A 24,154-nucleotide genomic window follows, 5' to 3' on the forward strand; every position below is an offset into this window, starting at 1 on the left:
ATCATCTCGTATTTCGCCCCCCAAGGGTCCAGTAGGCGCTGACTGAAGGTGGATGACGTACGTGCATGAACATCGCGACCTTTCATCTCAGTCCGAAAGTAAGGCCGGGGATACTATTTGTTGTTTGTTGGTGGTATCGCAACTTAAATAGCATCGTAAATTGAGACAAACATACAGGTTGCTGGCGAATGAGACGAGTTTTTACAACTCACATATCGACGAAATTGGAGATCGGCATCGGTCTAGAGATGGCGAGTTTGCTACTACATCGGGAATCCCGTGAATCTCTTTTCAGTATGTACTCGAGCCCAGCCAGCGTCAGTAAATCCCAAATTGGTAAACGTATGAGGGCATACTGCAGATAATACACGAGTTAGACGTCAGGAACAGACCCATGGGCCATCACAAGGTGAATGATTGCCTGGCTGCCTCGGTAGCCAGAACATCATACCATCCATCATATCTAGACCCCGGTCTGCCTAAGCAGGTATATCATGCATATTATTGCCCTATCTACAACCCCCGCCGGCAGCTCCTAGGAACCCGCCTGTCAAATGCCCTCCTTGTCTTCATAGCCGGCCCTGAAACATCGTTTATTTCGTTAGTTTCATCAGGGTTAAAATGCTTATGTGCCGATATTTTGCGTCACTTGCAATTAAAGTTCATACTAAAAAACATAGCTCCCGAATGACCCCGGCAGCCTGACTTTTGAATCCAATTTCCCAAGACAGATCTAGTAATCCAAATATCACCACCCCGAAATCCGGGGTGGGTTCAAGTCATATACGTACACAGATCCTAACTCTCGTTCCCTCCTAAGCGAAGTCGAGAAGAGCCCTTTCCCGTCTGGTATTCGCTAATCTTTTGTAAAATACCAAGTTTGTCCTCCAGGTGTCGCAAGAGATACAATAATGACTGGGGAATGTCCATGTCACAGACACGCAACTAATTCGGCTGCTTGAATAGCCAGTCGCTATTCGCATCAACCATGAAATTCGTGATGTTAAATTCGTTGGATGTTCCATTGGTGCCGTTCACATTCCCGTTTCCGTTTCCGTTTCCGTTTTCGTTGTTCGTCCCCGTGTTCTCCGAATTCATCTCATTTGTGTTTGGTGGTGCCGTAGATGCCTCATGGCTGAATGGCAATCGTGGCACGTTGAAGAAATCAAAGACGTCCAGGTATTCTAGCTCATTCGGCGCCGGAGTACGTGCCGGAGTCACGCTGGGCCTGCGACTTGGCGCGCCCGCCAGAGCACGGGGTTGGCGACTAATCAAGAAATCGAGATCAAACGCCGTCCTCCTCATATCTGCTAAAATCTTCACCGAAGATGGTGTGATCCGCTCACCCGTCTGACCCGAAGCACGCTCGCTGTCGCTATGCTCGTCAAGAACCCTCTGAAGCAGTTGGCAATATCTTCCCGCCACGGGCCAATATCTACCCATGTCGCGGAGCGTATCTACCAAGAAGGCAATCTGTGGTGCCAATTTGTGCTCAACCGTTGAGCCATGAACAAGCAGGAGTCGTGCAGCAACCCACAAGGTGAAAGCGAAAGGTGGGCCAAGTTTGTTCAACATACCATTTTGTACCACGAATTCACCGAGAGCCGCAATGTTTTCCACCGCTCCAAGGCAACGTTGACTGGCGCTATAGGATGGAGTGAATATGGGGGATCGGGTAGTCGGATATGCCGCCGATGAATGCAGACGAATCACGGCGGTGTGGTAGGTAGCATGCAGCATGACCCACCCGCAGTTCAGCGTCTTGCTACCGCCAGGCTGGAACAATTTGGCCATGTTACCGTATTCGCCGGGGAGACCGAACTTCCAAGAGGCCAGAAGGTTATCGAGCTCTTTATATCGAAGTTGCCACTGCTCGACATCGCCTAACGCGCCAATGTCGACAGGCTGCTTCAGGAACTCGTGAATCTTGGAGAGTATGCCAAGTATCTCGATGTAGTACGAGAAAGCCCCCAAGTTTTCAGGTTTGTTCACATCGTGATCCGGGTGGTCTGGAGGACGGCCTTGTGTGTGGAACCACCTCGTCTCGACTTTTTGATTCTTAATCCACAGATCATCCCGGCAAGGTAGCGTCCGATCAATTTCCTTGTCGCCCAATGCGAAATCGAACGCAGTAGCAATCATCGCGTATCGATCCAGGAGATATATCATCCAGAAAAGTCTCCGCCTCGACTCCTCTTCGATAAAATCTTTTGGTTCTGGTAGGACCATAGCTCGCAAGGTATATATCGATGCATAGTTGGGCGATACGGAGAGCGAGTTGCTTTCAACAGCTAAACCCAACTGAACGACCGAGCGAGTGATTAAGGCCATAATGTTCCAGCCTGGTGGACCATTACTGCTTCCGCATAAATCCAGTGCCAAGATTACTAAAGCCTGCAACGACTTGACAGATGAGTTCTCCATGCCATAGAGCAAAACCCTTTGCTTCGAGATATCATGGTAATGTCTCCTCTTTTCTTCTGTGAGTCGGGGGTCTGTTGAATATCTTAACGTTGTAGCAACGATGGAATGAAGAAGCACCTTATCGGTATCATCTAATGTAGATGGCCCGAACAGTGAGTCCAGTGTGGTCTTTCTGTGTAATATGGGACACCATGTATTGATATGCTTGAAGTATAAATCAACCAGAGCATATAACAAATCATATGGAGGGAGGTCTTGGTCGGTCTGGCCCTGGGGACCGTTCATGCCCGGAGAACGAACCTGCTGTTGTTGCTGGGCTTGACTATAATACTCTTGAGCCGCTGGGCCTGGTTGAAGGTTGTTTCCTAGCTGATTGGGAGGAGAAATGCCGGCCATGGGCATCTGTGGTTGGAAGCCGTCATGCATGGAATGCATAGACGGAGTCGACGACGGTATACCGAAGTCTACGTGCTGCGACGATGAAGGGAACGTCGAGGGTTTCTGTAAAAACAGGGCAGTCTCGGCCTGAGGAGTCCTGATGGATTCGGTAGGCCGAAACAACGGTGCAGGTTCGCGCGGAGTGCCATGGTCGCTAGGTAAGCTCGGGTTACTATTGCGCACACTCGGGGCGACGTTGTGGTGAGGATGATTGATGAAAGAACTCTGCAAGATCTCGGAATGAGATCTTAGTATCTCCTCGAGCTTATCGAGCCTCTGTTCTAACTCTCTGCCATAGCCGGCTCTGAGTCCGGGCTTTTTGCGTTCGCGATATTCGCAGAAGACCGAATTCCGCCTGCACCAACCACATGACGGCTGTCCGCGATCGCATTTTACCTTTATAGTTATTAGTATTAACAATCAACGACGGTGTATTGTAAACTGATCATCACTGAAGACGGTACGTTGAGTAGATGAGGAGCATGGATATGCACTTGTTCATGCTGAACACACACCTTTCTCTGTTTGCAAGTTTCGCAACTTTAAACGTCTCAATATTAGTATTCGGACTTTCACTTTAGGTATAGTAGAATGTGATTATGCACCGGTGAGATGATATGAGACGGAAGGAGATTAGATCGGGTGAGTTAAAATGCGGAGGCGAGATGAGGGATATGAGACTAAGATCAGACGGTGATAGTCAAGAGAATTGGAGAATGGGGGATGGACGGGATAAAAACACCACAAGAATACCATGATACAAATGCAGGCTTGATCGACATTCATTGCACAGATAGATGAACACGCCATATGTAGGTAATATATAAGATATAAAGATATACAATACTTACGAAACTGAGATCGGCCTCTTGCGTTTCCCCGTACGTACTGCGCCGGAGCTGTCGTGGTCGTCGTCTTGATCATTCTCGTCCCCGCTCTGCAGTGCGTTATTACCGTCGTCGCTGTCGGGTTCCTGTTTACTTTGCAGCGACACGTGGTTTTGCGGCTGTCCGTTCTGAGACTGAGCAATGGCCTGCATCATTGTCTCGGTGTCAATTACAAACTTTAGGCCTCTGCAACTCGGGGTTTGTGCGCGACAGCATCGCGCGAGTTTGGATCTTTTCTCGGGTTAATGTTGAGTAGAGGATAGCACCGTGTTAGGTGTTAGGTTCTTTCTATGCGAAGGGGGTTGGCCGGGCTAGATTCGGGCTCCAGCGCTGGCTCTGCCTCGGCTTTGGGTCTCGAACGACCTTTTTAGGGTCCCGGGAAATGTGGATTATGGGGGAGAGGGCGAAAAAAAAAACAGAAGAGAAAAAAAGTTACAAGCGAATTAGAGAACGACCATGCCAAGATAAAAAATCTAAGAGACTCGTATGGTGCTAATATTTGGAACTAATAAATAGTACTAATATAATTCCCCGTGGGCTCCATGGGCTTGTGCTTGGGATATCAAGCAGCTGTAACTCGTAGCTATTGTAGTACCTGACTAGTCATGTAGGAGACGGTAGGTCATAAGGCATGATAATATAATAGACGGTTCTACGTACTACTCATCGCGATGGAGCTATAGAGAAAAGAGGAAGAGAAGAAGGGTACCAGGGAAGCATGAATAGGTCGGTCGACGATAGATGGCTTCCGAAGAGGACCGGGCGGCATGACTGTTCCGATAGAATTATACGATACACCTAAACCCCATATATATCCATATATAGGAGCCATATATGGTAGGTAGTGTAAGTGAATAAGTAGGTCTGTCTGTATGTCTTCCTGCTTGTCTCAAATGCTATCAATGCTGGTACCCAAACGAGAAACTTGGTGATTACGGTGACAACGTTGACAATGCTGGCGGTGATATTGCACACGGCCGGAAAAAATGAGAGTGGTGGTTCGTGGTGACCTACTCGCATCATATCCGGTTCTTCATTTCTCTAGCGTCCTAGGAAACAAGAAGCACGTCTGCTACTGGTCGCAGAAATCGCTATCATCATTTGCGGGGAAGAGTCAGTGGATGGGGACTGGCTGGGATTGCTGGGCTTGCTGGGATTGTCCGGAGGTGTGGTTCTGCATCTTCGTGGAGGAAAAAGGAAAGAAAAAAGTTGGGGAGAGGGAAAAACGAAAAGGGGGGCACAAGGTGTGGAGGAGGTTCTTATGCGGAGACCAATGATATATCCCCGTTCAGGGGGGTTCCTTGGCTTTTACAGGGGTATTTCTCCATTCGGACTAGCCCCAACTCAATTATGTTCGGATTGGTTTCCGTCAGATAAAATATTCGAAGCTTCACTTTCACTGTTACATAACTCTCTCAATTGTTAACCAGCTTCATCTTGTTCATGGTAATTGCCTCAAACATCCTAACTTGCTTCAATTCGCCATTGTCGCCATCTCAACTAATCATTCCACATGATCAAGGTAGGTAGATATACCAGGCCATACGCATGCAGATAGATACAGAGATACCTACATACAATGGATATGTCGTGGAAAATCCCGACGCGATAGAACCATCCATTAGATGCGGGCCGACCACTACTCTACAGTCTCTACTACATTACGCGGACAACTCCCCATACCTAGCATTCCGTTCCATTCTCGGCAGCATTCCCCGGGCAAACTGCGCCTGTTAAACTGCCGGTTGCTCGCTTCCGTATTCCTTGGCCTTCTTGAATTTCTGGTGCTTCCTACAACTGCCAATTATTTTGGTATTTTAATCATTACACCGGGAGCGTTTCTTATTAGACGCCTGTACGCTATAGCAGTGGTCTTTACACCCTCGGTCACCTGATCCGGAAGGCTACCTCTCTAGGTAGCTTTCTCTCCAGTCGGCTTCGAGTCCGGTAGCCCTGTCGCCGTTTGCAAGACGTTAGCCGGAGGCGGGCTCAAAAGGTAGTCTGACGGGATCAGTTTTGACCTCGCTGCCGGGTTCAAGGTAAGACCGAAACCGGGCTTGTCGAGGTCGGCGGACGTCAAGTAGCCCTTGGTCGGAATAGGCTCGTCAAGGAAGAGGTCGCCAAACACCGGAAGGACACTCTTGCCATCCGCCGAGTTCGCCAAGTACTCCTGGAAGGGAGTGTTGGGCTGCGAAATGACAAAGTGGTAGCTGTAAGGTCCGCTTGCGTGAGGCACCACGGGAATATCGTACGCAGCAGCCATGGCGGACACCTTAAGCAGTTCCGTCATACCACCCAACCACATCACGTCCGGCTGGATGATGTCTAGGTTGCGGCCCTCGATCAACTTGCGGAATCCGTATCTGGAATACTCATGTTCTCCTGTCGTGAACTTGAGGGTTGGGTGGGCTCGCTTGATCTGCTCAAAGCCATCCGTGTCGTCGGGCGTCAGACACTCTTCCCACCAGTTAATGTCCAAGTCCTTGCACTTCTCGGCAATTTCGATAGTATATGACACGTTCAAGCTCATGTAGCAGTCGACCATGATAGGGAAGTCCGGTCCTACGCTTTCTCTGTGCTTGCGAAGGAACGCAATATTCTTCCTCAGTCCCTCGTGGCCGTCAGCCGGGCAATAAGGTAAGGGAACCTTGGCGCCCCAGAAACCCATCGCCTTAGCCGCTGTCGGCTCCGGTCCCGTGCAGTAAAAGTCTATCCGCTCTCTCGCAGCACCGCCGATGAGCTTATACACCGGCTCATTTCTCAGCTTTCCTATCAAATCCCACAGGGCCAGGTCAATGACCGAGATAATGGCTATCGGCAATCCCTTACGGCCGTAGAACATAGAAGCTCGATACATCTGCTCAAAGAGTAGGTTGGTATTTCTGGGATCAGCCCCGATTAGGAATCGCTCGAAATGCTTGTGAACGATCCAGCAAGCCGGTGGGCCTATAGAAGTTCACGTATCAGTATCCATTTCCGTTCATATTCGGTTCATATTTATGCTGAACGCATATAGTCAATCGACTGGGAAAGTGTTTTCGTACCGCCAAAGCCCGTCGCAAAGCCTACAGTGCCATCGCTGGCCTCGATCTCAACGAGGAACGAGCCGAGGACGTTGATACCCCAGCTCGTTCTCGATTTCTTATATTGGTCCCAGATAGAGCACGGCGTAGAGATATCGGTATCGATCAGCCTGTAATCGCACAATTATTAATTCTCGTCGTCTCAAGATAACTCATTCGGGGGACTTTAAAGCTAAGAGGCATACCAATGGCCACCTTTGACATTGTGATAGTCACCACCTAGATCGAGTTAGTTAGCTTCGATTCATCCTTCCCCGCCTCCCCGGCTCAATCTCCCCCAAACGGGTTGCATACCTGAGCCTACACCACCAATCACGTATGATCGAACAGCTTTAATGGTGGGAAACTGTCTCGCCGAAGCCATTTTGATTGCTTCGTCTTATAATAAATCGCTTCTGTATGTTGTTTTCTTCTTGTTATATCCGACCAGCGTACTTTTGGTTGCGGGAATGCCTTAAGTACCTAGTAAAAAGACAAAGGCGAAGACGAAGACGAAGAGGGGATAGAGTCGGATCGGCAGAAGCGGCAAGAGTTAGAGTGACAAACACCACTCAGAGACTTGGATACGTCGTGACCGGAATATTAATACGTATAGAAAACGCAAGGCACCAGCGTCAGGCTCGGCTTCCCGGGCAACGACCTCCCCTGTGCTTCTGACGAAAGGACGACAAAGACCGAGGAGGTCCGTCGGGACAGTGGGGTGGTGCCTGGGATAGCCATGGAAAGCCGTCCTAGCTCCTTGCATTCGTGCCAACCGACGCTTCTTCGGTGGATGATTGGTATACGGGCTATCGTCCTAGTCAGTAGTACGCGGATCGGTCGCCAATCGCCCGACAATGACTAAGGGTCCGCCGGTCTCAAGCCCTACGAAGAACCCTTTAGTTAACTTAGCCAAGGGGGGTTTCGAGCGTCCGGGTTTATCGTACCAGGTCCAAGTCACGAGGTCAATAATATTCTGCAGGTCGAGACTATCCTACGTTATCCTACATACATGATGCATAGTGGCACGTTCTATAGGTTGGCGAACCATATAAGTGAGGCGTCTCGTCTAGACGTGAGGTAGCATACCCCGCGACAGATTCGCAATATTTCCACTAATACCAAAGTGAGGATGAGTTATGATGAAACGCAGTATAGTCTATGATGCGTTTCTGAAGCAGGTAGAGACAGTGAGGTAATTCACAGCGAGTTCGAAACGAAATGAACACGTATAGGATAGGGCAAACTTGCCATGTACAGTTACGAATATCTTCCCGGCCCTACTGTGCGCGCCCATATCTCCGAAAAGAGGCTAGAGAATGCCGAGGCGGATACCATGCATCTTTAGACCTAAGTCCCGAACGAAAATCTCGCTGGCCATTGCCCCGAGATCGTGGGGTTATATGCTAATCGTACGTGCCAAGGTCGATAGCGTCACAGGCAAGCGTGGAAAGATTATCTAGCAGGAGTTGGAGATCGTGGAATTGGCCGTGGCGTATGAAATTGCCTATACGTTCTTCGTAAGCGTCCAGAATTCAAGGTTCGTATATCATCTGACGCAGGAAAGCCGATTCCGTATACTACTCTTCGCCCAAGAAGACTTGTCGAGTATACACCACGACGAATAGAAGCCTCCCATCACATGCCAAAAGCTACCTACCCCGCTACAGAACGCATAGAACCCTGAAATCTAGCCAGGAACGGAGCATAGCATCGACACCGTCGCCCTGCATTGTCACACCTCGTCCAAGTTCTCAAACGACGACGACATCAATCCCGGCTCTAGCCTCGACCGAGCAAACCTCACCTTCTAATTGCTCCTACCGACCTTGAAGTCTCGACTATTGACCTAGGCAATAAACATTGGACACAGTATACTATAAACCAAACACCATACAACAGAGACATACCAAACAGCATACGCAGGAAGAAGGGAAAGAAGACGCCGCACACCAAAAAACAACACAGAAAACAAAAAATGCCAGCGACAAACCTCCTAGAAGGCAAAACCGCCATCATAACCGGCGGCACCACCGGCATCGGCCGCGCCATCGCCCTCGAGTACATCCGGCAAGGCTGCAACGTCGTAGTGAATCACCTCGGCCGCGACAACGACGCGCCGCACCTCGAGTCCCTCATCGCCGAAGCCGCGTCGCTAAAAGCCACCTTTTCCAGCACCACCACTCCTCCCCCGGGCCTAACGATCGGCACCCTCGAGCACCTCGCGGGCGACGTATCGGACCCTAGCACGGGCCCGGCCCTCGTCGCCCACGCCGTCGCGCGTTTCGGACGCCTCGACATATGCGTGAGCAACGCGGGGATATGCCAGTTCGCCGAGTTCCTGACGCTGTCAGGGGACCTGTTCTCCAGGACCGTGCGCACGAACCTCGACGGCGCATTCTACGTCGTCCAAGCCGCGGCGCGACAAATGGCTTCGCAGGAGCCCTTCTCCCCCTCCAGCACATCCTCCCCATTCAGCACCCCCTTCCCCTCATCCTACTCAGCACAAGTCCACCGCGGCTCCATAATAGCGCTATCCAGCATATCCGCCCTCGTAGGCGGCGGCCAGCAAACGCACTACACGCCGACGAAAGCGGGCGTGCTATCGCTCATGCAGAGCTGCGCCGTGGCCCTCGGCCGCCACGGCATCCGCTGCAACGCGCTGCTGCCCGGAACCATCCGCACGCAGCTCAACGACGAGGACCTCGCCGACGCGGGCAAGCGCGCGTACATGGAGGGCCGCATACCGCTCGGCCGCACGGGGGACCCGCGAGATATGGCGGGTCCCGCCGTCTTCCTCGCCTGCGACGAGCTGAGCGGGTATGTTACGGGGGCGCAGTTGCTGGTTGATGGGGGGTTGTTTGTGAATCTGCAGTGATTGTTGTTTTTTTCCCCGGGAAGGGGAAAGGGGGAAGTTTGTTTGCCGGCCTTGTTATCTGGGAAATTACCTGGTTGGGTACCTTGCCCACCTGCCTACCTGCCTACCTGCCTACATGATTACCTGTTTGCTTACCTGATCGGGAGAACTCGATGAGGCGAACCCGATAAACAAACCGGTCAGCTCGTTCAACCCAGCCGGTCAACCCATCCACTGCCGGGAATCCGGCCCCCCTTACCCCTTTACCCCCTAGACACCATGACCCTCCAACTACTTCGTGGGACGGATGATGCATACCCGCTGCCCGGCCGTACCCCGCCCAGGATGGCAGGTTGGTAATGGTTAAGTAGTCGAAGAGTAAGATCGAAATAGAAGGTCCACAAGTAGGGCGACTGCCTACATACATTCAGCCCTTTGGACGAGCATGCCCCACGCGGAGAAAGAGGGCAAGCAGGCTAGCGGGGTGGAGTTACAGCCTACATATATCGATGCAGTCGATCGAGGTGGCGAATGCGACGTAGTTGTCAAGAATGTGTTAGCAGGCGAGTGGGAGGCGCAGACACGCGGGTGCCGAAGTGGGCTGATCCGAAGAGCTGAGATAGATTAAATCTTTAATGTGTGAGGCTCAATGGTATGGGTCGGCTGTGTCGGAAGGGAGTAGTGTCGAATATGAGGTGTACATAGACGCTAAGCGCCGGTAACGTGGCCTTGTGGGGGGCTGGTACCTATATTGAGAAGTATCACTGTATGTAGTACTTGTGAAAATTATAGAACATCCATAGAGTTAGGTCTTCTTGGAAGAACTCGCTTGTACGCTGGAAGCGCATCAAGGCTGGTTGTGGCAATACGTCGATTTAGTCGAGTGATACGAAATAGTTATAGCATCGAAATGTCACGATATAACAAATCACATACGTTGGCAAACGAAAAGAATAGATATATATCGTCAAAATGAAAATAGCTTCGATTTATATTATTGAGCTTTAATATCAATTTTACCAATAACGCCGTATAATGCAACAGTATCCAACATCTATTGAGATAGATCCATCTCAATATTACAAACTTCCTAACAATGCCCGAACGAATGCCCTTTTTACTGCGTAGTCCCACGGTGCGCAGAGTGTATTGTAATAAATAGTAATAAAAAAGCAGTAGAATGTGAAAGGGCCAAAATATGGTATCATGAAAATATATAGATGTAGAAGTCATAAAAATCGTGAAAATCATGCAGTAAGCTCGAGGGGACGTTCCTCAGCAGGACTGAAGACGGCAAGATCTTGAGCTTCTTCCAAGGTCAACTTGGGCATATCGACCAGGCGGGGCTTGCTTTGGTTCTTTTTTCGTCGTTCCATCTCGCGCTCGATACCGTGGTTCACGGCGTCTAGCACGGTGTTGACAGTGACGCGAGGCTTATAGGCCGGCTCGGTACCTTCCTGGTAGACACCGGTTTTGACCAAAATGCTGTACCAGTCATTCTCGGCCTTCTCGTTGTACTGGTTGGTGCCCCGGATGTCACTCTCGGGGGTGTCGCCGACAAAGTAGACCGTGTTCGGGGGAGCGTTTAGGCCATGCTCATTCTTGCGCCATCGCTTTAGCAGACGGGTAGCGAACTCAAAGGTCCCGATCTGTGGCTTGCCGAAGGCGTGAGTCTGCAGGGTTTTGCCCTTAGTGACCTCCTTGAAGGTGTACTCGACGATACCTCGCAGAGCACCCATGCCGAGACGAACGTTGTCGTGAGCGGCCGACCAGACGACGTCGTTGTGAGAGAAGAAGATTGGTGGGCCCTCGTCGAAGGTCTCGGAGAGAGTACCGATTCGGCCGCCCTTGGACATGGCCAGGTCGAGAATGATCTGAAGGTCTCCGGCCCAGTCACGGGAGTCGGCGAAGACAAAAATAGCTTCGATGGTAACCTTGCTGAAATCTCGTTCCTTGGAGTTGCGAAGTTCCTCAGGTGTTAACTTCCGGAATGGTGTGGTGGCAGCGTCCGCTTTGATGATGTCGCCTGGAGTAACGACGTCCTTGAAACCGTACCCCTGGGCAACGGTACGGCACTTCTCACCCTCACCACCAACGACCAAAACGGTGTTGTACTTGGTGGCCATCTCAGACATGGGTGTGTGGCCGCAGATGAATTGAGCTGGTGAGATCTCAATATCCAGCTGGCGGGAGAGGTCGCCACAGCGCTCGGCCTCGGTCTTGCCACCGCCATTGGTTAAGAAAATGTAGGGACTATTTCAGTCAGCATTCCGTTCAGGCTGCGAGGCGCGCCATGTAGGAAATACGAGGCACTTACATCTTGATTCCGTATTTGTTGTCGCCGTTAAGGACCTTCATGGCCTGGATAGCCTCAGGGATGGGTCGACCACCTCTTACTAAGACGCCATCGATATCGAAAGCAAAGGCAAAGCTGTCCGCAACAACTTCGTCGTCGACCGGGGGAGAGATAGGTGAGACGGCCGCGTCTGACTCCGGACTCGACGGAGTGGCGCTGGCAGTGGGGCTCAAAGACGGAGCGGTCTCGGACTCGGACGGGCTCCTGGATGAGGATTCACCAACGAGCAGCTTACGAGAGAGATCAGTTCTGGCTGTCTCGATCTCGTCGGCGAAGCTGCCGCGGTGGAAGGTAGGCTGCTGGGGTTCTAGAGACATGGTGGTTGAAGTGAAATGTAATGATCGAACTCGACACGCGATATAAAAGCAAATAGGTAGTTGTAAAGACTTGAAGGGAACCAGCCGAAGGACTTTAGTTGCCGATGAAGCTCTTTTGAAGTGATATTTTTGCAAACCAAGAATACTCGAACTCCTGGTGAGCTGTTGACTTGATAGTTAAGGAAGAAAAGTTGAAGCCATCTAAGGGAGACCGGGAGAGGGCATATATATATATATATATATATCTTTACATAAACAATCCTGGCATGTACATCCGTAACATGGAGAAGAATGGTTCTATTTGGTACATCTAGAAATAAACAGAAAATACATCCATACCGTCATTAGACAGCATCAACAAAGCACAAAAACTACGTATAATGTTAAAGGCTATCAAGGAAGGAGTTGGGAATAAGTGGATCATACTATACATGTACAATGATACAATGATGTGTGGCTACATATTTACATCGACCCTAGTAACTATTTGTACACTTGTACTATTCTATGGATGGGTCAGTGATGTTCATGGATGACAATGTGGATGGGAGTATGCTTGCAGTGTGGATCCGGTCTTATACCACCCTGCAGGGCTAGATATATAGTATCAGTATATCCCTACCTGCCCTACTTAGGCATGTGTAAAGTGTCAAGAGAATATTCAGGTGGAAAGGCAAACCAGTTCGGTTATCGCTTACCAGGTATCCTTCACAGGCAGACAGGATATAAAAATTTGAGTCGCCGAGCGCGCGAAGCCAATGGAAATTGACGTACCTAGGTATTTGCTTGTTGATGCTAGACCAGACAGGTAAAGCCGGCTCAAGGATATAAACTGACTACTTGTTGTTAACGTTAACGTCAACGTCAGCCTTGTGGGTGTGTTTCTGGCGATTGCGATCTGTAACATGGACGTTAACCATGTGTCTCGGCTTCTGGCGCATCTGGCGCATCGTCGAACTGTGCATCATCGTCTAGCTGAGTCCTGATCCAGGGGGTCCCTTGACTAGTCACGAAATCTCTCCGTAGTTCGTCTAAGGGCAGCTGGGCAGGGCATGTTTTTGCATGGACCACCTCCGTACTCTAGTAGAGAGTAAAGAGTAGAGCGGCGACGACGGTTGAGAATACCGGTACTGTAATATCCCCTCATACGGGTACTGTACGCATGTATCTGCGTATTATGCCGTAAGGAGGATTCGCCAATGAGATGTCTGACCCGGTTAGCAACCTAACATGTGTCGAAAATCAGGGTCTCCATAATCCTCTCAACTTATTCGCTTGGGTTGCCGAACCAAGCAAGGCGGGACCTCGTCACACCTCGAGAGCGTCGACCAACCCGACAAGTCTTCGTCGCCTGCAGGACCAGTAGCGCTAGCCTCGTCAGGTGTGGATGACGCCGTGGCCTAATAGGGATATGATCGATTACGTAGGACGCTACGTTTAGCAGTGCTATCTATCTGGACTTTATGAGGAGATCTGGTTTTCGTACTGTACAAAGATGTAATCATGCTTCTTCGATATTTCCAGAGGGTGCCTGTCGTTGCTAGAAAATGACAAGGGTGATTGAGTGGATGTAATGAACGCTTTGGCTGATTTGACCCGCGTGTGGCGTATCCCTGTCGCCTATCAAAAAAATCGAGCCCGCCTGACGGGTTGTCATCGGAATAATTACTCGCGATGCAGCATATAGCCCCAAACGGCATCAGGCCTGGCTGATACATATTTGGGTAGCATAAGGCCGACGAAGGAAAAAAAAGTTGCAGAAAGGGACCTGAGCAAGATCTGAGATTTAGAGCAGACCCTGAATTTGCCCAAGAAAGGAAGGCAACCAATTTGATTTGGCGCTTCAGGCACGTGTGGGCTACCCTCTTCGTTTGAAGCTAGAAAACTGACGGCGGCGGTGCTATTTTGACTCGGGCCGTAATTTATGAAGAACGATTCAGGGTTAAGGCATCTCAGGCCAGTGTTGATGTCGCTGGTATGTCGCCATTCCGGTACATTATGCCAACAAAATACTGTTGAGCTTTGGCGACGACGTATCAATCCGTCTCGATCCGCCGTCTCTGCGTTGCTTTTGTTCGTTACACAACCTGAAGGGCTTCAGCCAGGTCATATCTAATGCAAGGATCACTGATAGATCGGACCGAGAAGCCAGGCTTCTGGGTATTTTCTTATGCTGTACGTTGTCCTGTATGTTGCAGTGCTTTATTAGGGCGTCTTACGTGCCTAACAGGCCCGACAGAATTGAGAGAACGCGGTTACAAGTACCCTGTCGGCCAATTTAGATAGATCTGGTACGACGGAGCGGTTAGAGAAGGGGTACAAGTTCGCATAGTCAGAAAAGACACTGTCCAGATACGACAAACGAGACGGGTTGATTGGATGATTGTTGAAAAGTTGAAGGTTGGAGGAATGTTGTCTAGCGGTTAACGAATTAGCGAAGAGTAGAAGTCGGAACAGCCGCGGAGGCTCTGACGTCAAGCGCCGCTGAAGAGTGGATCTTATATGGAGACCCTTTAAAATATTTTTATGCAAATGTTATGCCTGTTTATCGTTCGGTGTTTTTAACCCTCGCAACGCTCGGCACATTGGACCAGTCTTTGGCCGATACGCCCAATATGCCCAGTACGCCCAGACACACCCCTCCTTTTGGAAGTACGTACTCGCTCGTTTAGGTAAGTTGAGTCCGTGCTTAGTTCCCCCCAATGATGGCCCCCACAGGGGAAGACCCCTCCATCTTTTTAAGACTCAATGCCCCTGGAGATCCATTTATAAATCCACTTTTCAATATAAGATCGAAATACTCGAGGTTATACATAGTAGTCCAGGCCACGGATAACCTCTTAGAGTAAGAGACGGGACAATCAGCCTGTCGAACGGTGCTACAACGGCGGTTACGACGGAAAGGAACATCTCCTCTTTCCGGATGTGTCTTCCATTGAAACCCGAATGATCTAATGTTAGACAGGCAGGACAGGTAACAATGAAATAGTGGCATTGTGACATTGAAAGGGGTACCTAGGTATTCTAACTTGTACATGTATAGAGTGACAGAGGTAGATCAGAGACTACTAAAGTGACTACACACATTATTAGCAACATGTTCGCCTAGAGAATGTGAGAGTTGCGGTGAGGGTCCACGGCATATGCCTGGCTTGTTGCCGTACCAAGATACGTTATGGTAGACTCGGATGCCAATATTTATCATCTAACTGGTTTAGACACTAGAGGATCCGTGTACGAATTCGAGATTTATAGCAAAACATAGCAAAACATAGCAAAACAACGGCTCAAAAAGCAAGATGATCATCGCGACATATCCATCGTCGTGCGTATTGTTACCCAGATATTCGACTCCTCCCCCGGACCCATCGTTCTGGCGAGGCCCACGATTTCCCCAGCTCTCTAAGGAACCCGGACAGGTGGCCGTTGGGCTCGTCTTCAATATCTGATAGGCACTGTCGTCTTTCTCAGCGCAGTACAAACCCACCCTCAGCATGCAAAATTGCTGATCCTCTTGGGGAAAAGAAACCCCACCAAACCCACAAAGATCGATGATTGCTTATTAGCGTTATCTGAAACAGGGAAGTCCTAAAGAGAAAAGCACATGATTCAAGATTGTCATTGCAGCCATTGGTATTTCTTTGTAAAGTTGGATGCTGAAAACAACCGACCTTTACGGATTGCTATAAACGGTTAGGCGCCTTGATGTCAAGTCTGAATTCTACGAGTCCCATTGTTCTCATCATATACTCCTTGTCTAGCTCGACATTGTCATCCCATATTTCTTGATAGTTGTGGGTATAGAAATCGAGTATCTCGATGACTGCTGTCAGCATAGCCACCCTCAAGATGAGGGGACGGGTGATTCCACCGAGATACCAATAAACCGTCGCTTGCCGTCGTTGTCGAAATAACTGTACGTTCGATTGAGGTGACTGGAACTTGACGAGTCGAGGTGATCTGAGTTGTCATATGCTTTCGACGGACCGAACCCATGAGACTGGATTGCCTTACCGGGCTATCTGTATATTAACTTTCGCCCACATGGACGGCTTAATACGATACTCTATGTATCACATGAGTGTACATTCATGCCTCTCCAAACGCATGCAAATTAAGTAAAGACGGGGAGCTAGTATTGAATCGTGATGTTAAGTGATGACGAGACAGCCACATACTTAATCTTCGTTGGACCTGACTATCCTATTCCATTTCCGGGCTTCTGATAATTTCAGCTATGCGGCCTTACCATACCGCAACTAAGCCTACTCGAATTGCGGAATGCCACCTACCATGCATGGTGACGTCCGAAGGAAATGGTGTATTTGAACCCTTGAGGATAAAGGGGTCACAGACCTTCAATTCCACAATTGAAATGAACGTAGAACAGTCGTCAGTGACCCATTATACGCAACACGTTGTCATACGAAACACTTGAGTTCTGATCGAGCAGATCGAGTCGATTGGGATGTTTTTTGAAACAGGGGAGTCTTATCTCGTAGTGATTGATGATGATGTTGATGTTGATGGAGCGGGCCTGCGGACCTGGCGGGGCAAGGGCTGAAAAGGCATCCAGTGGTTGAGTCGTCATTTCGTCGATGGTTGGTTAGTCTAAGATAAGGGGAACTCATAATGGTGTGTGTGGACATGTATGCATGATATGAACATGTGCGTTAGAAGCTAGGGTGAGGGTCTCACCAACAAGTTCTCCAGTCATATTTTTTGACACATGTGAAAGTGTGAAAGTTACGAAAGTTACGAAAGTTACCCGCCTATTCAACCCTTGTGTGGCTTCCTGCTTGATGACGACTGCGTCACCTTACCGTGCCGTAGCGCGGTTTGAACAGCTTCTTGGCAGGCGGAGGGCGGCGCTCATACAAATGACATCCTATCCCTCTCGAACTCCTTTTTCAACTTTCTCTGGTTCCGAAAGTGGTTCTCCTGTGATAAATGCGTAGTTCGCCGAAATGGACTGAATGGATCAATAATTCCTCCATCGACCCGAAATCATGATCCCCTTGCTTAACAATCCAATCACAGGAACCCACCCTACTAGCCCACTACGGAACTCGTACTCGAACCCAGAGTTGATCATCTTGGCGACTTAAAACATAAGAATTACTTATACTGGTACCAATGAACATCACCATAGAAAAAGGTGATCAAGTAACAATAACGGTATTAAACGTGCCAGAGATACTACGTTGTATAAATGCCAGAACTGTATAGCGGCGAGTTTACTCGTTCCCTGTTCTCATGCCACATGGCGGCACGATAAGGTATAAGATCGTCATCGTCCCCGCGTCCTCCCCCCCAACATCCCGTCGATCCAGCGTCGAGTTTGGGTTTGGGTTCGTGTACGTGCACACGACGAAGATACATACATACATACATAATACATACTACATACCTACGTACCATGCTCTCAGCGATGTGAAGTCGTCGTCCAAGTCGCATTCCGCTCCTCGCAGAAAAACCTTTTTCCGCAGAGCCGCCACCATCAGCGGACCTGAAGCAAAGAGACGAACCATCAGCCAGCCAACACGATGCCGATCCACCCTAATCTACCCGCTCCACCGTCCCTCTTTTCCTTTTCCTGGGTTGGGGCACATACATACATATACGTACATCCGTACATCTGAGTCATCGCCTAGTATTAATGCGCAGGTTGCCGGGGTTCCGATTCAACGACTTCTCTTCTCGTTCAACCCTTGGAGTCATGCTGTCGACCTCGGAACCAAGCAAGTCAAACATGCGCAAGCACCGTATAAAAGGTATGAGCCGATGACGACGTAACAGTGACTACGACAACAACAACTATGATAAGTGACCGGTACCAAAGCATACGGGCAACGGGGTAGTTGAATGCGAATTAGTTCAATTAACCAGATATTGCCTTGGTGGTAAGACGCTTACCGGTAGAATCAATAGAAGTAACAGTAACGGCGAATGCTGTAGTTCCAGAAACAAGGACCCTGAAAATAACTCTCTCAATCTCCTTCTTGTTCAACATTGATATTCTCTATATGGAGGTCGTAGGGCCGTTTATTCCATGACCCTTCTAAGCAACTCGGAGACTATAATCTGACGTTTGATGAAAGCTGTATAATCTAGACTATATGCTTTGTACAACATCGTGTGTATAGAATCTCTATGTTTAGACCCTTAGGACCCTTAAGCGATCACATCAATATAGTGAGTGCTATGGATGTATGGAGTAGCGGTAACACGCCGCATACCTACCTACCTATACAAATGCCAATATCCCAATTATAACAGCGCCCTCCTACCAGTCTACCTATCTAAGAAGCTCAAATACCTTGCTCACGCTTCGACGAATTACTGACAAGAACCAGATTTTGAATTCTAACCCACGCCTCTACAGCAGAACGTCGCCCGCCTCCGTCCGAATACCTTTGAACTTTGCGGTGTACGGTTGTTGTTGTATAGGTACTTACCTAGACAGCCTAAGTACCTAGGTAGGTATGTGTATGTACCCAGATCCTCGAGTTTGGCAACCTATAGGATGCTATTCGCGTGAGGGGGATTAAAGCAGTCATCCCTTGCATATCTAGACCCTAGACCTACCTTACCCAAAGCAAGCATCGCATTACTATATTGTATGCTAAGCACTACAATAGTACAATACAGTCCCTACTGGTCACAAATATTTGAACTACCAGCCACAACGCACTCACAACCAAGGGGCGAGGGAGTGAAGCTTTACGTCGTTACAGCAGCTGTAACCGTGATGACCTCATTTCCATCCCGTCTTATCACAAGCAAAATTAACCAGTAGGGACCCTTTCAACTTTTTTTGATTCGTTCTCATTTACGAGGAAAATAAATCCCCAAATCAGTTAATTCCCGAGAAACTAAAAAGCCTTTACCGTGCCAGCAGCGAGCAGAGTAATATCCACCCGTTCCGTCTACCGAGCTTCCGTGCGACATGCAGTGCATCGCCGAACGAAAGGGAGACATGATCTGCAATGTTGAAATGCTGTTGTTGAAACCAAACGACGCAAATGAGGCCATCACGAAAAGCCCGAGGGTTTCCAACCTCTTCATGTTTGTATGCGGATGCCATCCGAGAACTCCCCAATGCTACCCTTCCCGCATTTCATGTCATACCATACGTGCGTAGCCGCCCACGCCTCCCGTGCCGCCCGCCTTGCTCAATGACGGGGGTGGTGAGGGGGTAAGAGGAGCCCGACCACTGCGTCACAAAAGGGGAAAAAATGAAGAATAGTCTGCCACCCCCCTCTCAAATTTGAATCTTTAAATTCATATCAAAGACCCCGTCGCCTTGCCACGGCTACAACCTCGAAAATGCAACCCGACGTCATTGCTTCTCATCCCAAGGCAGAGGGTAAGTTCCTACCCAGTCTGACACCTCCGCGCGTAGCTGCACAATTTCGGGGTCTTCCTCGCCGGTGCCAAGGAAGTCGAAGAAGAATTTTAATTTGTATTTTTCGCCCTTTTCCTTTGCTGCGTTGCGCGCTGCCTTATCCACCCTGGACGCGATAGTTACTGCGCGGTCAATGATGTCAGCTACTCTAACAAAGTCGTTCTCTGTGAAACCGCGCGTTGTCATCGCCGGCGTGCCTATACGCAGACCGCCTGGTATCATCGCTGACTTGTCGCCGGGTACCGTGTTCTTGTTGCTGGCCACGCCTACGACCTCTAGCACTCGCTCAACTCGGGCACCGTCGACGCCTTGCGGCTTCAGGTCTACCAGGACCAGGTGATTGTCTGTGCCATCACTCACGAGTTTATACCCGAGGCCACCATTGGCCTTGGATTCGCCCAGGCGGTTCGCAAGAGCTTGAGCGTTGGCAAGGACCTGCTCTTGGTAGGTTCGGAATTCGGATGTTTGAGCTTGCTTCAATGCTACGGCCAGCGCCGTGATAGTGTGATTGTGGGGACCACCTTGGTGACCCGGGAATACCGAGCTGTTTATGGGGTTCTCCAAGTTATATAATATCTCCTCCTTTGTCTTCGGGTTAACCTTTCGCACGCCCTTCCTGAAGAAGATCATGGCGCCCCGAGGACCCCGTAAGCTCTTGTGGCTCGTAGTCGTTACAATATCCGCGAAGCTAAATGGGCTAGGAATAACCTTGGCCGCGAGGAGACCAGAGATATGCGCGATATCAGCGACTAGGTATGCGTTGACCTTGTCGCATGTCTCCTTAATAGCCTTGTAGTCAATGAATCTGCTATATGCGCTAGCTCCAGCTACGATGATCTTGGGTCGGTAGAGATGAGCAAGCTCGTCCAGTTTCCCGTAGTCGATCAATCCTGTGTCTTCGTTTAACCTGTAAGGAACCGTCTCGAAATACTTGGACACGGCAGAAATCTTTTTGGTGGGAGTCTGATATCCGTGGGAGAGGTGACCGCCGTGAGGGAGGTCTAATCCCATAAGCCGATCGTGGGTATCCATTAAGGCGGAGTAGACGTACAGATTTGCGGGAGCGCCGGATAGTGCTGTTCATCGTAACGAGCCCCTTGCGATTAGCTACAAAGTTCTCTCACTGTGTTGGCTGCGCGATTGGTGAATCGTAGCATAGATAAAACTCACGCTGTACATTGACGCCCCATTCATTCTCGTCTAAGCCGAACGTCTCTAGCGCTCTCTTCTGGCATAACCTTTCCGACTGATCGATGAACTCGTTGCCTGCGTAATACCTCGCTCCTGGATAACCCTCCGAGTATTTGTCTGGCCGAACGGTTAGCTCGGACACACCACATAGCCATTGTAGCTTATCTTCGTACTTTGCATTGGACTACCTAACGCGTCAAGGACGGCTTGGGAGGTGAAGTTTTCGGAGGGGATAAGGTTGATGAAATGCTTTTGTCGGGTCTTTTCCTTTTCGATGATGTCGAACACAGCGGGATCAGCATCTTGGAGATGTGCCGAGAGCAACTGCGCAAATGGATCAGCATAACCTTGATGCTATACTTGAGTGTTTAGGTGTTTGGGGAGACTCAATTTGAGTCTGTTGGAGGTGGCATACTCGTTGTTGGACGTCTAGTTTAGAAGATGACTGAGCCCTTCTTGCTACGCATTGAACTGTTCTTGACACTGGCCATCGAGGTAAGGAACGGACAGCACGAGAAGTGCCTCGGAGGGCGAGGGCGGGTAGAGACATGGCGAATCGATCGACCAAATTTTGTCAATTACTGAATATCGATTATCGCAGCGCAGATATCTAGATTCGTCGTTTGCAAGAGCCCCACCACAATGGATATGTACAAAGAAAAAACCTATATCTTCATAATGGTGGAAAAAGATTGTAGAGTTAAGAGATGACGTTTTTTTCGCAAAAAGCGAAGTCGGCTTTAGGGTGGTTGCTTCCCTCTCTCAGCTTTTTGCGGAGTATCTAAATTGACCAAAGCCTGCGCTGATAGGAAAGAGTCAGCCTATCGTGAGCTCACCATTTGGAAGCTTCAATTCTTCCCACTCCCAAGGGTACCTAGCAGCTTCCTAGTTACTCCGAACATCCCCGAATAAAAATTGAACCCTTTGAACTCTATCTGCTCCGAAGGCGGGGTCTTCATTGGGCAACATTAGGTAAGACATCTGGCGGGGGATGGATCTCACTTGATCGCACACCTTAACCCCTAATTCAGCATAGCATCCACGTGACCGCGCAACTTGCTTGTGCTATGAAATTCGAGCTTGCCAAATTTTTCGTCCTTTTCTTTTTTTCCCTTTCTTCTGTATCAACTAAATTGGACGTGACGAGCTCCGCTTCGCTAATCAAATTCGGCTTCCGCTGTTTATTCTCACGAGTAATTCAGCGGGAGCAATGCTGATATGTCTCGGGCGGCACATCACCACCTTACACGAGACAATTTGAAGAAATCTGATCCAATAGAGTTGATCCAGTTGATTTTTTGTTTTTGTTTTATATGCTCAATTATATTACTTCAAATTATTTCCCTCGATTTTTCTGTTTTCGAGCCATGTAGATAGTATAGGATATTCAATCTGAATGGTCTAGGTTGATTTGGATTGAAATAATAAACCATTGACGAATATGTGTCTGGCAATTATCTAGGTAGCTTGCTTAGGTACCTATCTATAAAGGTCTTGTTGACACTATTCGCATATGGGATCTCAAATATCTATAGTCGTCTGTGCCCCGATGCTGCTGAATATCAGGAAACACACCTGAACACTATAGCTTTACATACCATGCATTTCGAGATGAGCTTGAACATCTTGACATAGATTATTCTTAGAGACTTTGGATTTCATAACGAGCTTAATACGAGGCTGACCGATCTCGAGTTGGCGACCTCGACCTTAGCAATTGGCGAATTTCATCGAAGCAGTGAAGTCACTGTCCCAAGACTCTTTAAGATCGACAAGGGCACAAACAAGAATATCAGGCGTCAAAGATCATTGATTCCGTTTTCAGTGCCATACATGCAAAGCCCGGCGGTGGAAGCATTACGACCGATGGGCGCAAGGAAATAGAGACCCAACCATATACGCCGAATGCAGCCGTCTCAGATTCCACTAGTTCATATGACCACACTCCTAGCTCTTCTATGTAGCTCGACCGTGTGCATATTTCATCGCATCCCATAGTCCGTAATTTATGCCTCCTCCTCGTCACCCGCCATCGCGCTTCGCTTCGCCGCCTGTCTCTCCAGCTTACGCTCACGAGCAGCCTTGTTCTTCTGTCTCTTGGCGTCCATCTCTTCCTGGAGAGCACGCTCACGGGCCTTCTCAGCCTTAGCACGGTGGATCTATAGTGATATATGTTAGATAAACTGGCATTGGAAGATGCGGGATAAGTCGAGGTAACATACGTGCTCAACCAAGGCGCGCTTGTGCTTGAAGGTGTTACCCTTGCTGGAGTGGTACAGCTCGTGGTAAAGGTGCTTGTCGATTTTGCCACTGGCACGGTACTTGACCAAGAGACGTCGGAGAACTCGAAGACGTCGCATCCATAGAACTTGTCTATCCCGGTAGGTTAGCCATTAATCCTGATTCATCGCTCCGCCATGGCCATTAATCTAGTCCAGCGCGTTCGAAAGGATAGGGTGGCGATGGGTCAAAACATACTCAGGCATACGAGCATCGGCGGTACCCTTTCGCTTACCGAAGCCTCGGTGTCGGCCATCTCGTCGGGAAAGGTTCAGCTCACGTGCGCGGGATCGGGAGTGCATGGTGACGGGCTTGCGAATGATGAGGCCATCGCTGACGAGTTTTCGGATGGTCTGGCGGGAGTTGGCGTTGGAAATCTCGTTAACCTCGTTGGGGTCGAGCCAGATCTTGCGCTTACCACATCCGATGACGGACGCAGCGAGGCGCTTCTGAGTGCGAAGGTTGACCCTGAGGAAGATTCATTAGCTCGGTGTTTTGTTTCGTTGATGAATTGTGGTGGAAGTGTTGGTGTATTGTGGTGTATTGGTGGCAGACGATTATCGATGACGCTACCAATCGACCAGTGAAGCCGCGCAAAACGGGTTCAACGGTCAATCAGATTAATCGAAACGGGATATCGAAAATTGCCGGAATGAAATGTTCCATCCTCGCGAAATGAACAGGCGATCTCGTCTACTTACATCTTGAATGCGGTTGTCGATGATGGTCGAAGATTTGCTGTGAGGTTAGTAAGATTGTGGAAGGGTTGAAGTTAAAATTGAGCCCCCTCTCAGATCTTTGCACAACTAGAATTTCGTGATTGAGAAATCGGGTAGGACCTTACAAAAAATGTTTTGTGGACTGCACTGACCCAATTTGCCTAGATAAGCGAGAGGGCAGCGGTCACATGACTTTATCACATATTCATATCGAA

The 24,154-nt window shown here is 49.2% G+C and overlaps 6 protein-coding genes across 6 annotated transcripts; 1 reads left to right on the plus strand and 5 right to left on the minus strand.

The window, feature by feature from the left end:
- Positions 1-545: 545 nt before the first annotated feature.
- On the minus strand, positions 546-3,901 carry F4807DRAFT_472017 (putative C6 transcription factor; the record flags this gene model as incomplete). The annotated part of the gene is made up of 2 exons (XM_048002982.1): positions 546-3,217; positions 3,714-3,901. 2 exons carry the CDS (start codon positions 3,899-3,901, stop codon positions 946-948), a joined length of 2,460 nt encoding a protein of 819 aa, XP_047848942.1. The 3' UTR covers positions 546-945.
- Positions 3,902-5,652: 1,751 nt separating this feature from the next.
- Positions 5,653-7,583, minus strand: F4807DRAFT_332634 (enolase C-terminal domain-like protein). The gene is made up of 4 exons (XM_047995292.1): positions 7,127-7,583; positions 7,018-7,051; positions 6,794-6,942; positions 5,653-6,695 (listed from the first exon to the last, which is right to left on the minus strand). Exons 1-4 carry the CDS (start codon positions 7,194-7,196, stop codon positions 5,662-5,664), a joined length of 1,287 nt encoding a protein of 428 aa, XP_047848943.1. The 5' UTR covers positions 7,197-7,583; the 3' UTR covers positions 5,653-5,661.
- Positions 7,584-8,147: 564 nt separating this feature from the next.
- On the plus strand, positions 8,148-9,741 carry F4807DRAFT_332601 (3-oxoacyl-reductase). The gene is made up of 2 exons (XM_047995291.1): positions 8,148-8,331; positions 8,379-9,741. The coding sequence occupies exon 2, from the start codon at positions 8,790-8,792 to the stop codon at positions 9,687-9,689; it is 900 nt and encodes a 299-aa protein (XP_047848944.1). The 5' UTR covers positions 8,148-8,331; positions 8,379-8,789; the 3' UTR covers positions 9,690-9,741.
- An 875-nt stretch (positions 9,742-10,616) lies between these two features.
- On the minus strand, positions 10,617-12,633 carry F4807DRAFT_332672 (HAD-superfamily hydrolase). The gene is made up of 2 exons (XM_047995293.1): positions 11,986-12,633; positions 10,617-11,921 (listed from the first exon to the last, which is right to left on the minus strand). The coding sequence occupies exons 1-2, from the start codon at positions 12,339-12,341 to the stop codon at positions 10,916-10,918; spliced, it is 1,362 nt and encodes a 453-aa protein (XP_047848945.1). The 5' UTR covers positions 12,342-12,633; the 3' UTR covers positions 10,617-10,915.
- Positions 12,634-19,546: 6,913 nt separating this feature from the next.
- F4807DRAFT_333147 (serine hydroxymethyltransferase) lies at positions 19,547-21,824 on the minus strand. The gene is made up of 4 exons (XM_047995296.1): positions 21,356-21,824; positions 21,114-21,264; positions 20,920-21,057; positions 19,547-20,825 (listed from the first exon to the last, which is right to left on the minus strand). The coding sequence occupies exons 1-4, from the start codon at positions 21,488-21,490 to the stop codon at positions 19,684-19,686; spliced, it is 1,566 nt and encodes a 521-aa protein (XP_047848946.1). The 5' UTR covers positions 21,491-21,824; the 3' UTR covers positions 19,547-19,683.
- An 807-nt stretch (positions 21,825-22,631) lies between these two features.
- On the minus strand, positions 22,632-24,053 carry F4807DRAFT_333073 (60S ribosomal protein L19). Its single transcript, XM_047995294.1, has 4 exons — positions 23,922-24,053; positions 23,419-23,688; positions 23,163-23,313; positions 22,632-23,099 (listed from the first exon to the last, which is right to left on the minus strand). Coding segments are annotated over exons 1-4 (576 nt in total). The 5' UTR covers positions 23,924-24,053; the 3' UTR covers positions 22,632-22,946.
- Positions 24,054-24,154: the final 101 nt, after the last annotated feature.

Source organism: Annulohypoxylon truncatum (assembly GCF_022578515.1).
Source record: "Annulohypoxylon truncatum strain CBS 140777 unplaced genomic scaffold F4807scaffold_57, whole genome shotgun sequence".
NCBI lineage: Eukaryota > Fungi > Ascomycota > Sordariomycetes > Xylariales > Hypoxylaceae > Annulohypoxylon > Annulohypoxylon truncatum.

Bases quoted from the DNA above. Each gene is read 5' to 3' on its own strand.
- F4807DRAFT_333073 (XM_047995294.1), bottom strand. The intron at 23,314-23,418 runs GTATGTTTTGAC...CTACCGGGATAG, and splicing joins GCCGATGCTCGTATGCCTGA to ACAAGTTCTATGGATGCGAC. The intron at 23,100-23,162 runs GTATGTTACCTC...ATATCACTATAG, and splicing joins AGCGCGCCTTGGTTGAGCAC to ATCCACCGTGCTAAGGCTGA.
- F4807DRAFT_332672 (XM_047995293.1), bottom strand. From the start codon at position 12,341: ATGTCTCTAGAACCCCAGCAGCCTACCTTCCACCGCGGCAGCTTCGCC. The intron at 11,922-11,985 runs GTAAGTGCCTCG...TGACTGAAATAG, and splicing joins AACAAATACGGAATCAAGAT to TCCCTACATTTTCTTAACCA.
- F4807DRAFT_333147 (XM_047995296.1), bottom strand. From the start codon at position 21,490: ATGTCTCTACCCGCCCTCGCCCTCCGAGGCACTTCTCGTGCTGTCCGT. The intron at 21,265-21,355 runs GTATGCCACCTC...CCATTTGCGCAG, and splicing joins AACTAGACGTCCAACAACGA to TTGCTCTCGGCACATCTCCA. The intron at 20,826-20,919 runs GTGAGTTTTATC...TACGATGAACAG, and splicing joins ATGGGGCGTCAATGTACAGC to CACTATCCGGCGCTCCCGCA.
- F4807DRAFT_332601 (XM_047995291.1), top strand. From the start codon at position 8,790: ATGCCAGCGACAAACCTCCTAGAAGGCAAAACCGCCATCATAACCGGC.
- F4807DRAFT_332634 (XM_047995292.1), bottom strand. From the start codon at position 7,196: ATGGCTTCGGCGAGACAGTTTCCCACCATTAAAGCTGTTCGATCATAC. The intron at 6,943-7,017 runs GTATGCCTCTTA...GTGCGATTACAG, and splicing joins AATGTCAAAGGTGGCCATTG to GCTGATCGATACCGATATCT. The intron at 6,696-6,793 runs GTACGAAAACAC...GAACTTCTATAG, and splicing joins CTTTGCGACGGGCTTTGGCG to GCCCACCGGCTTGCTGGATC.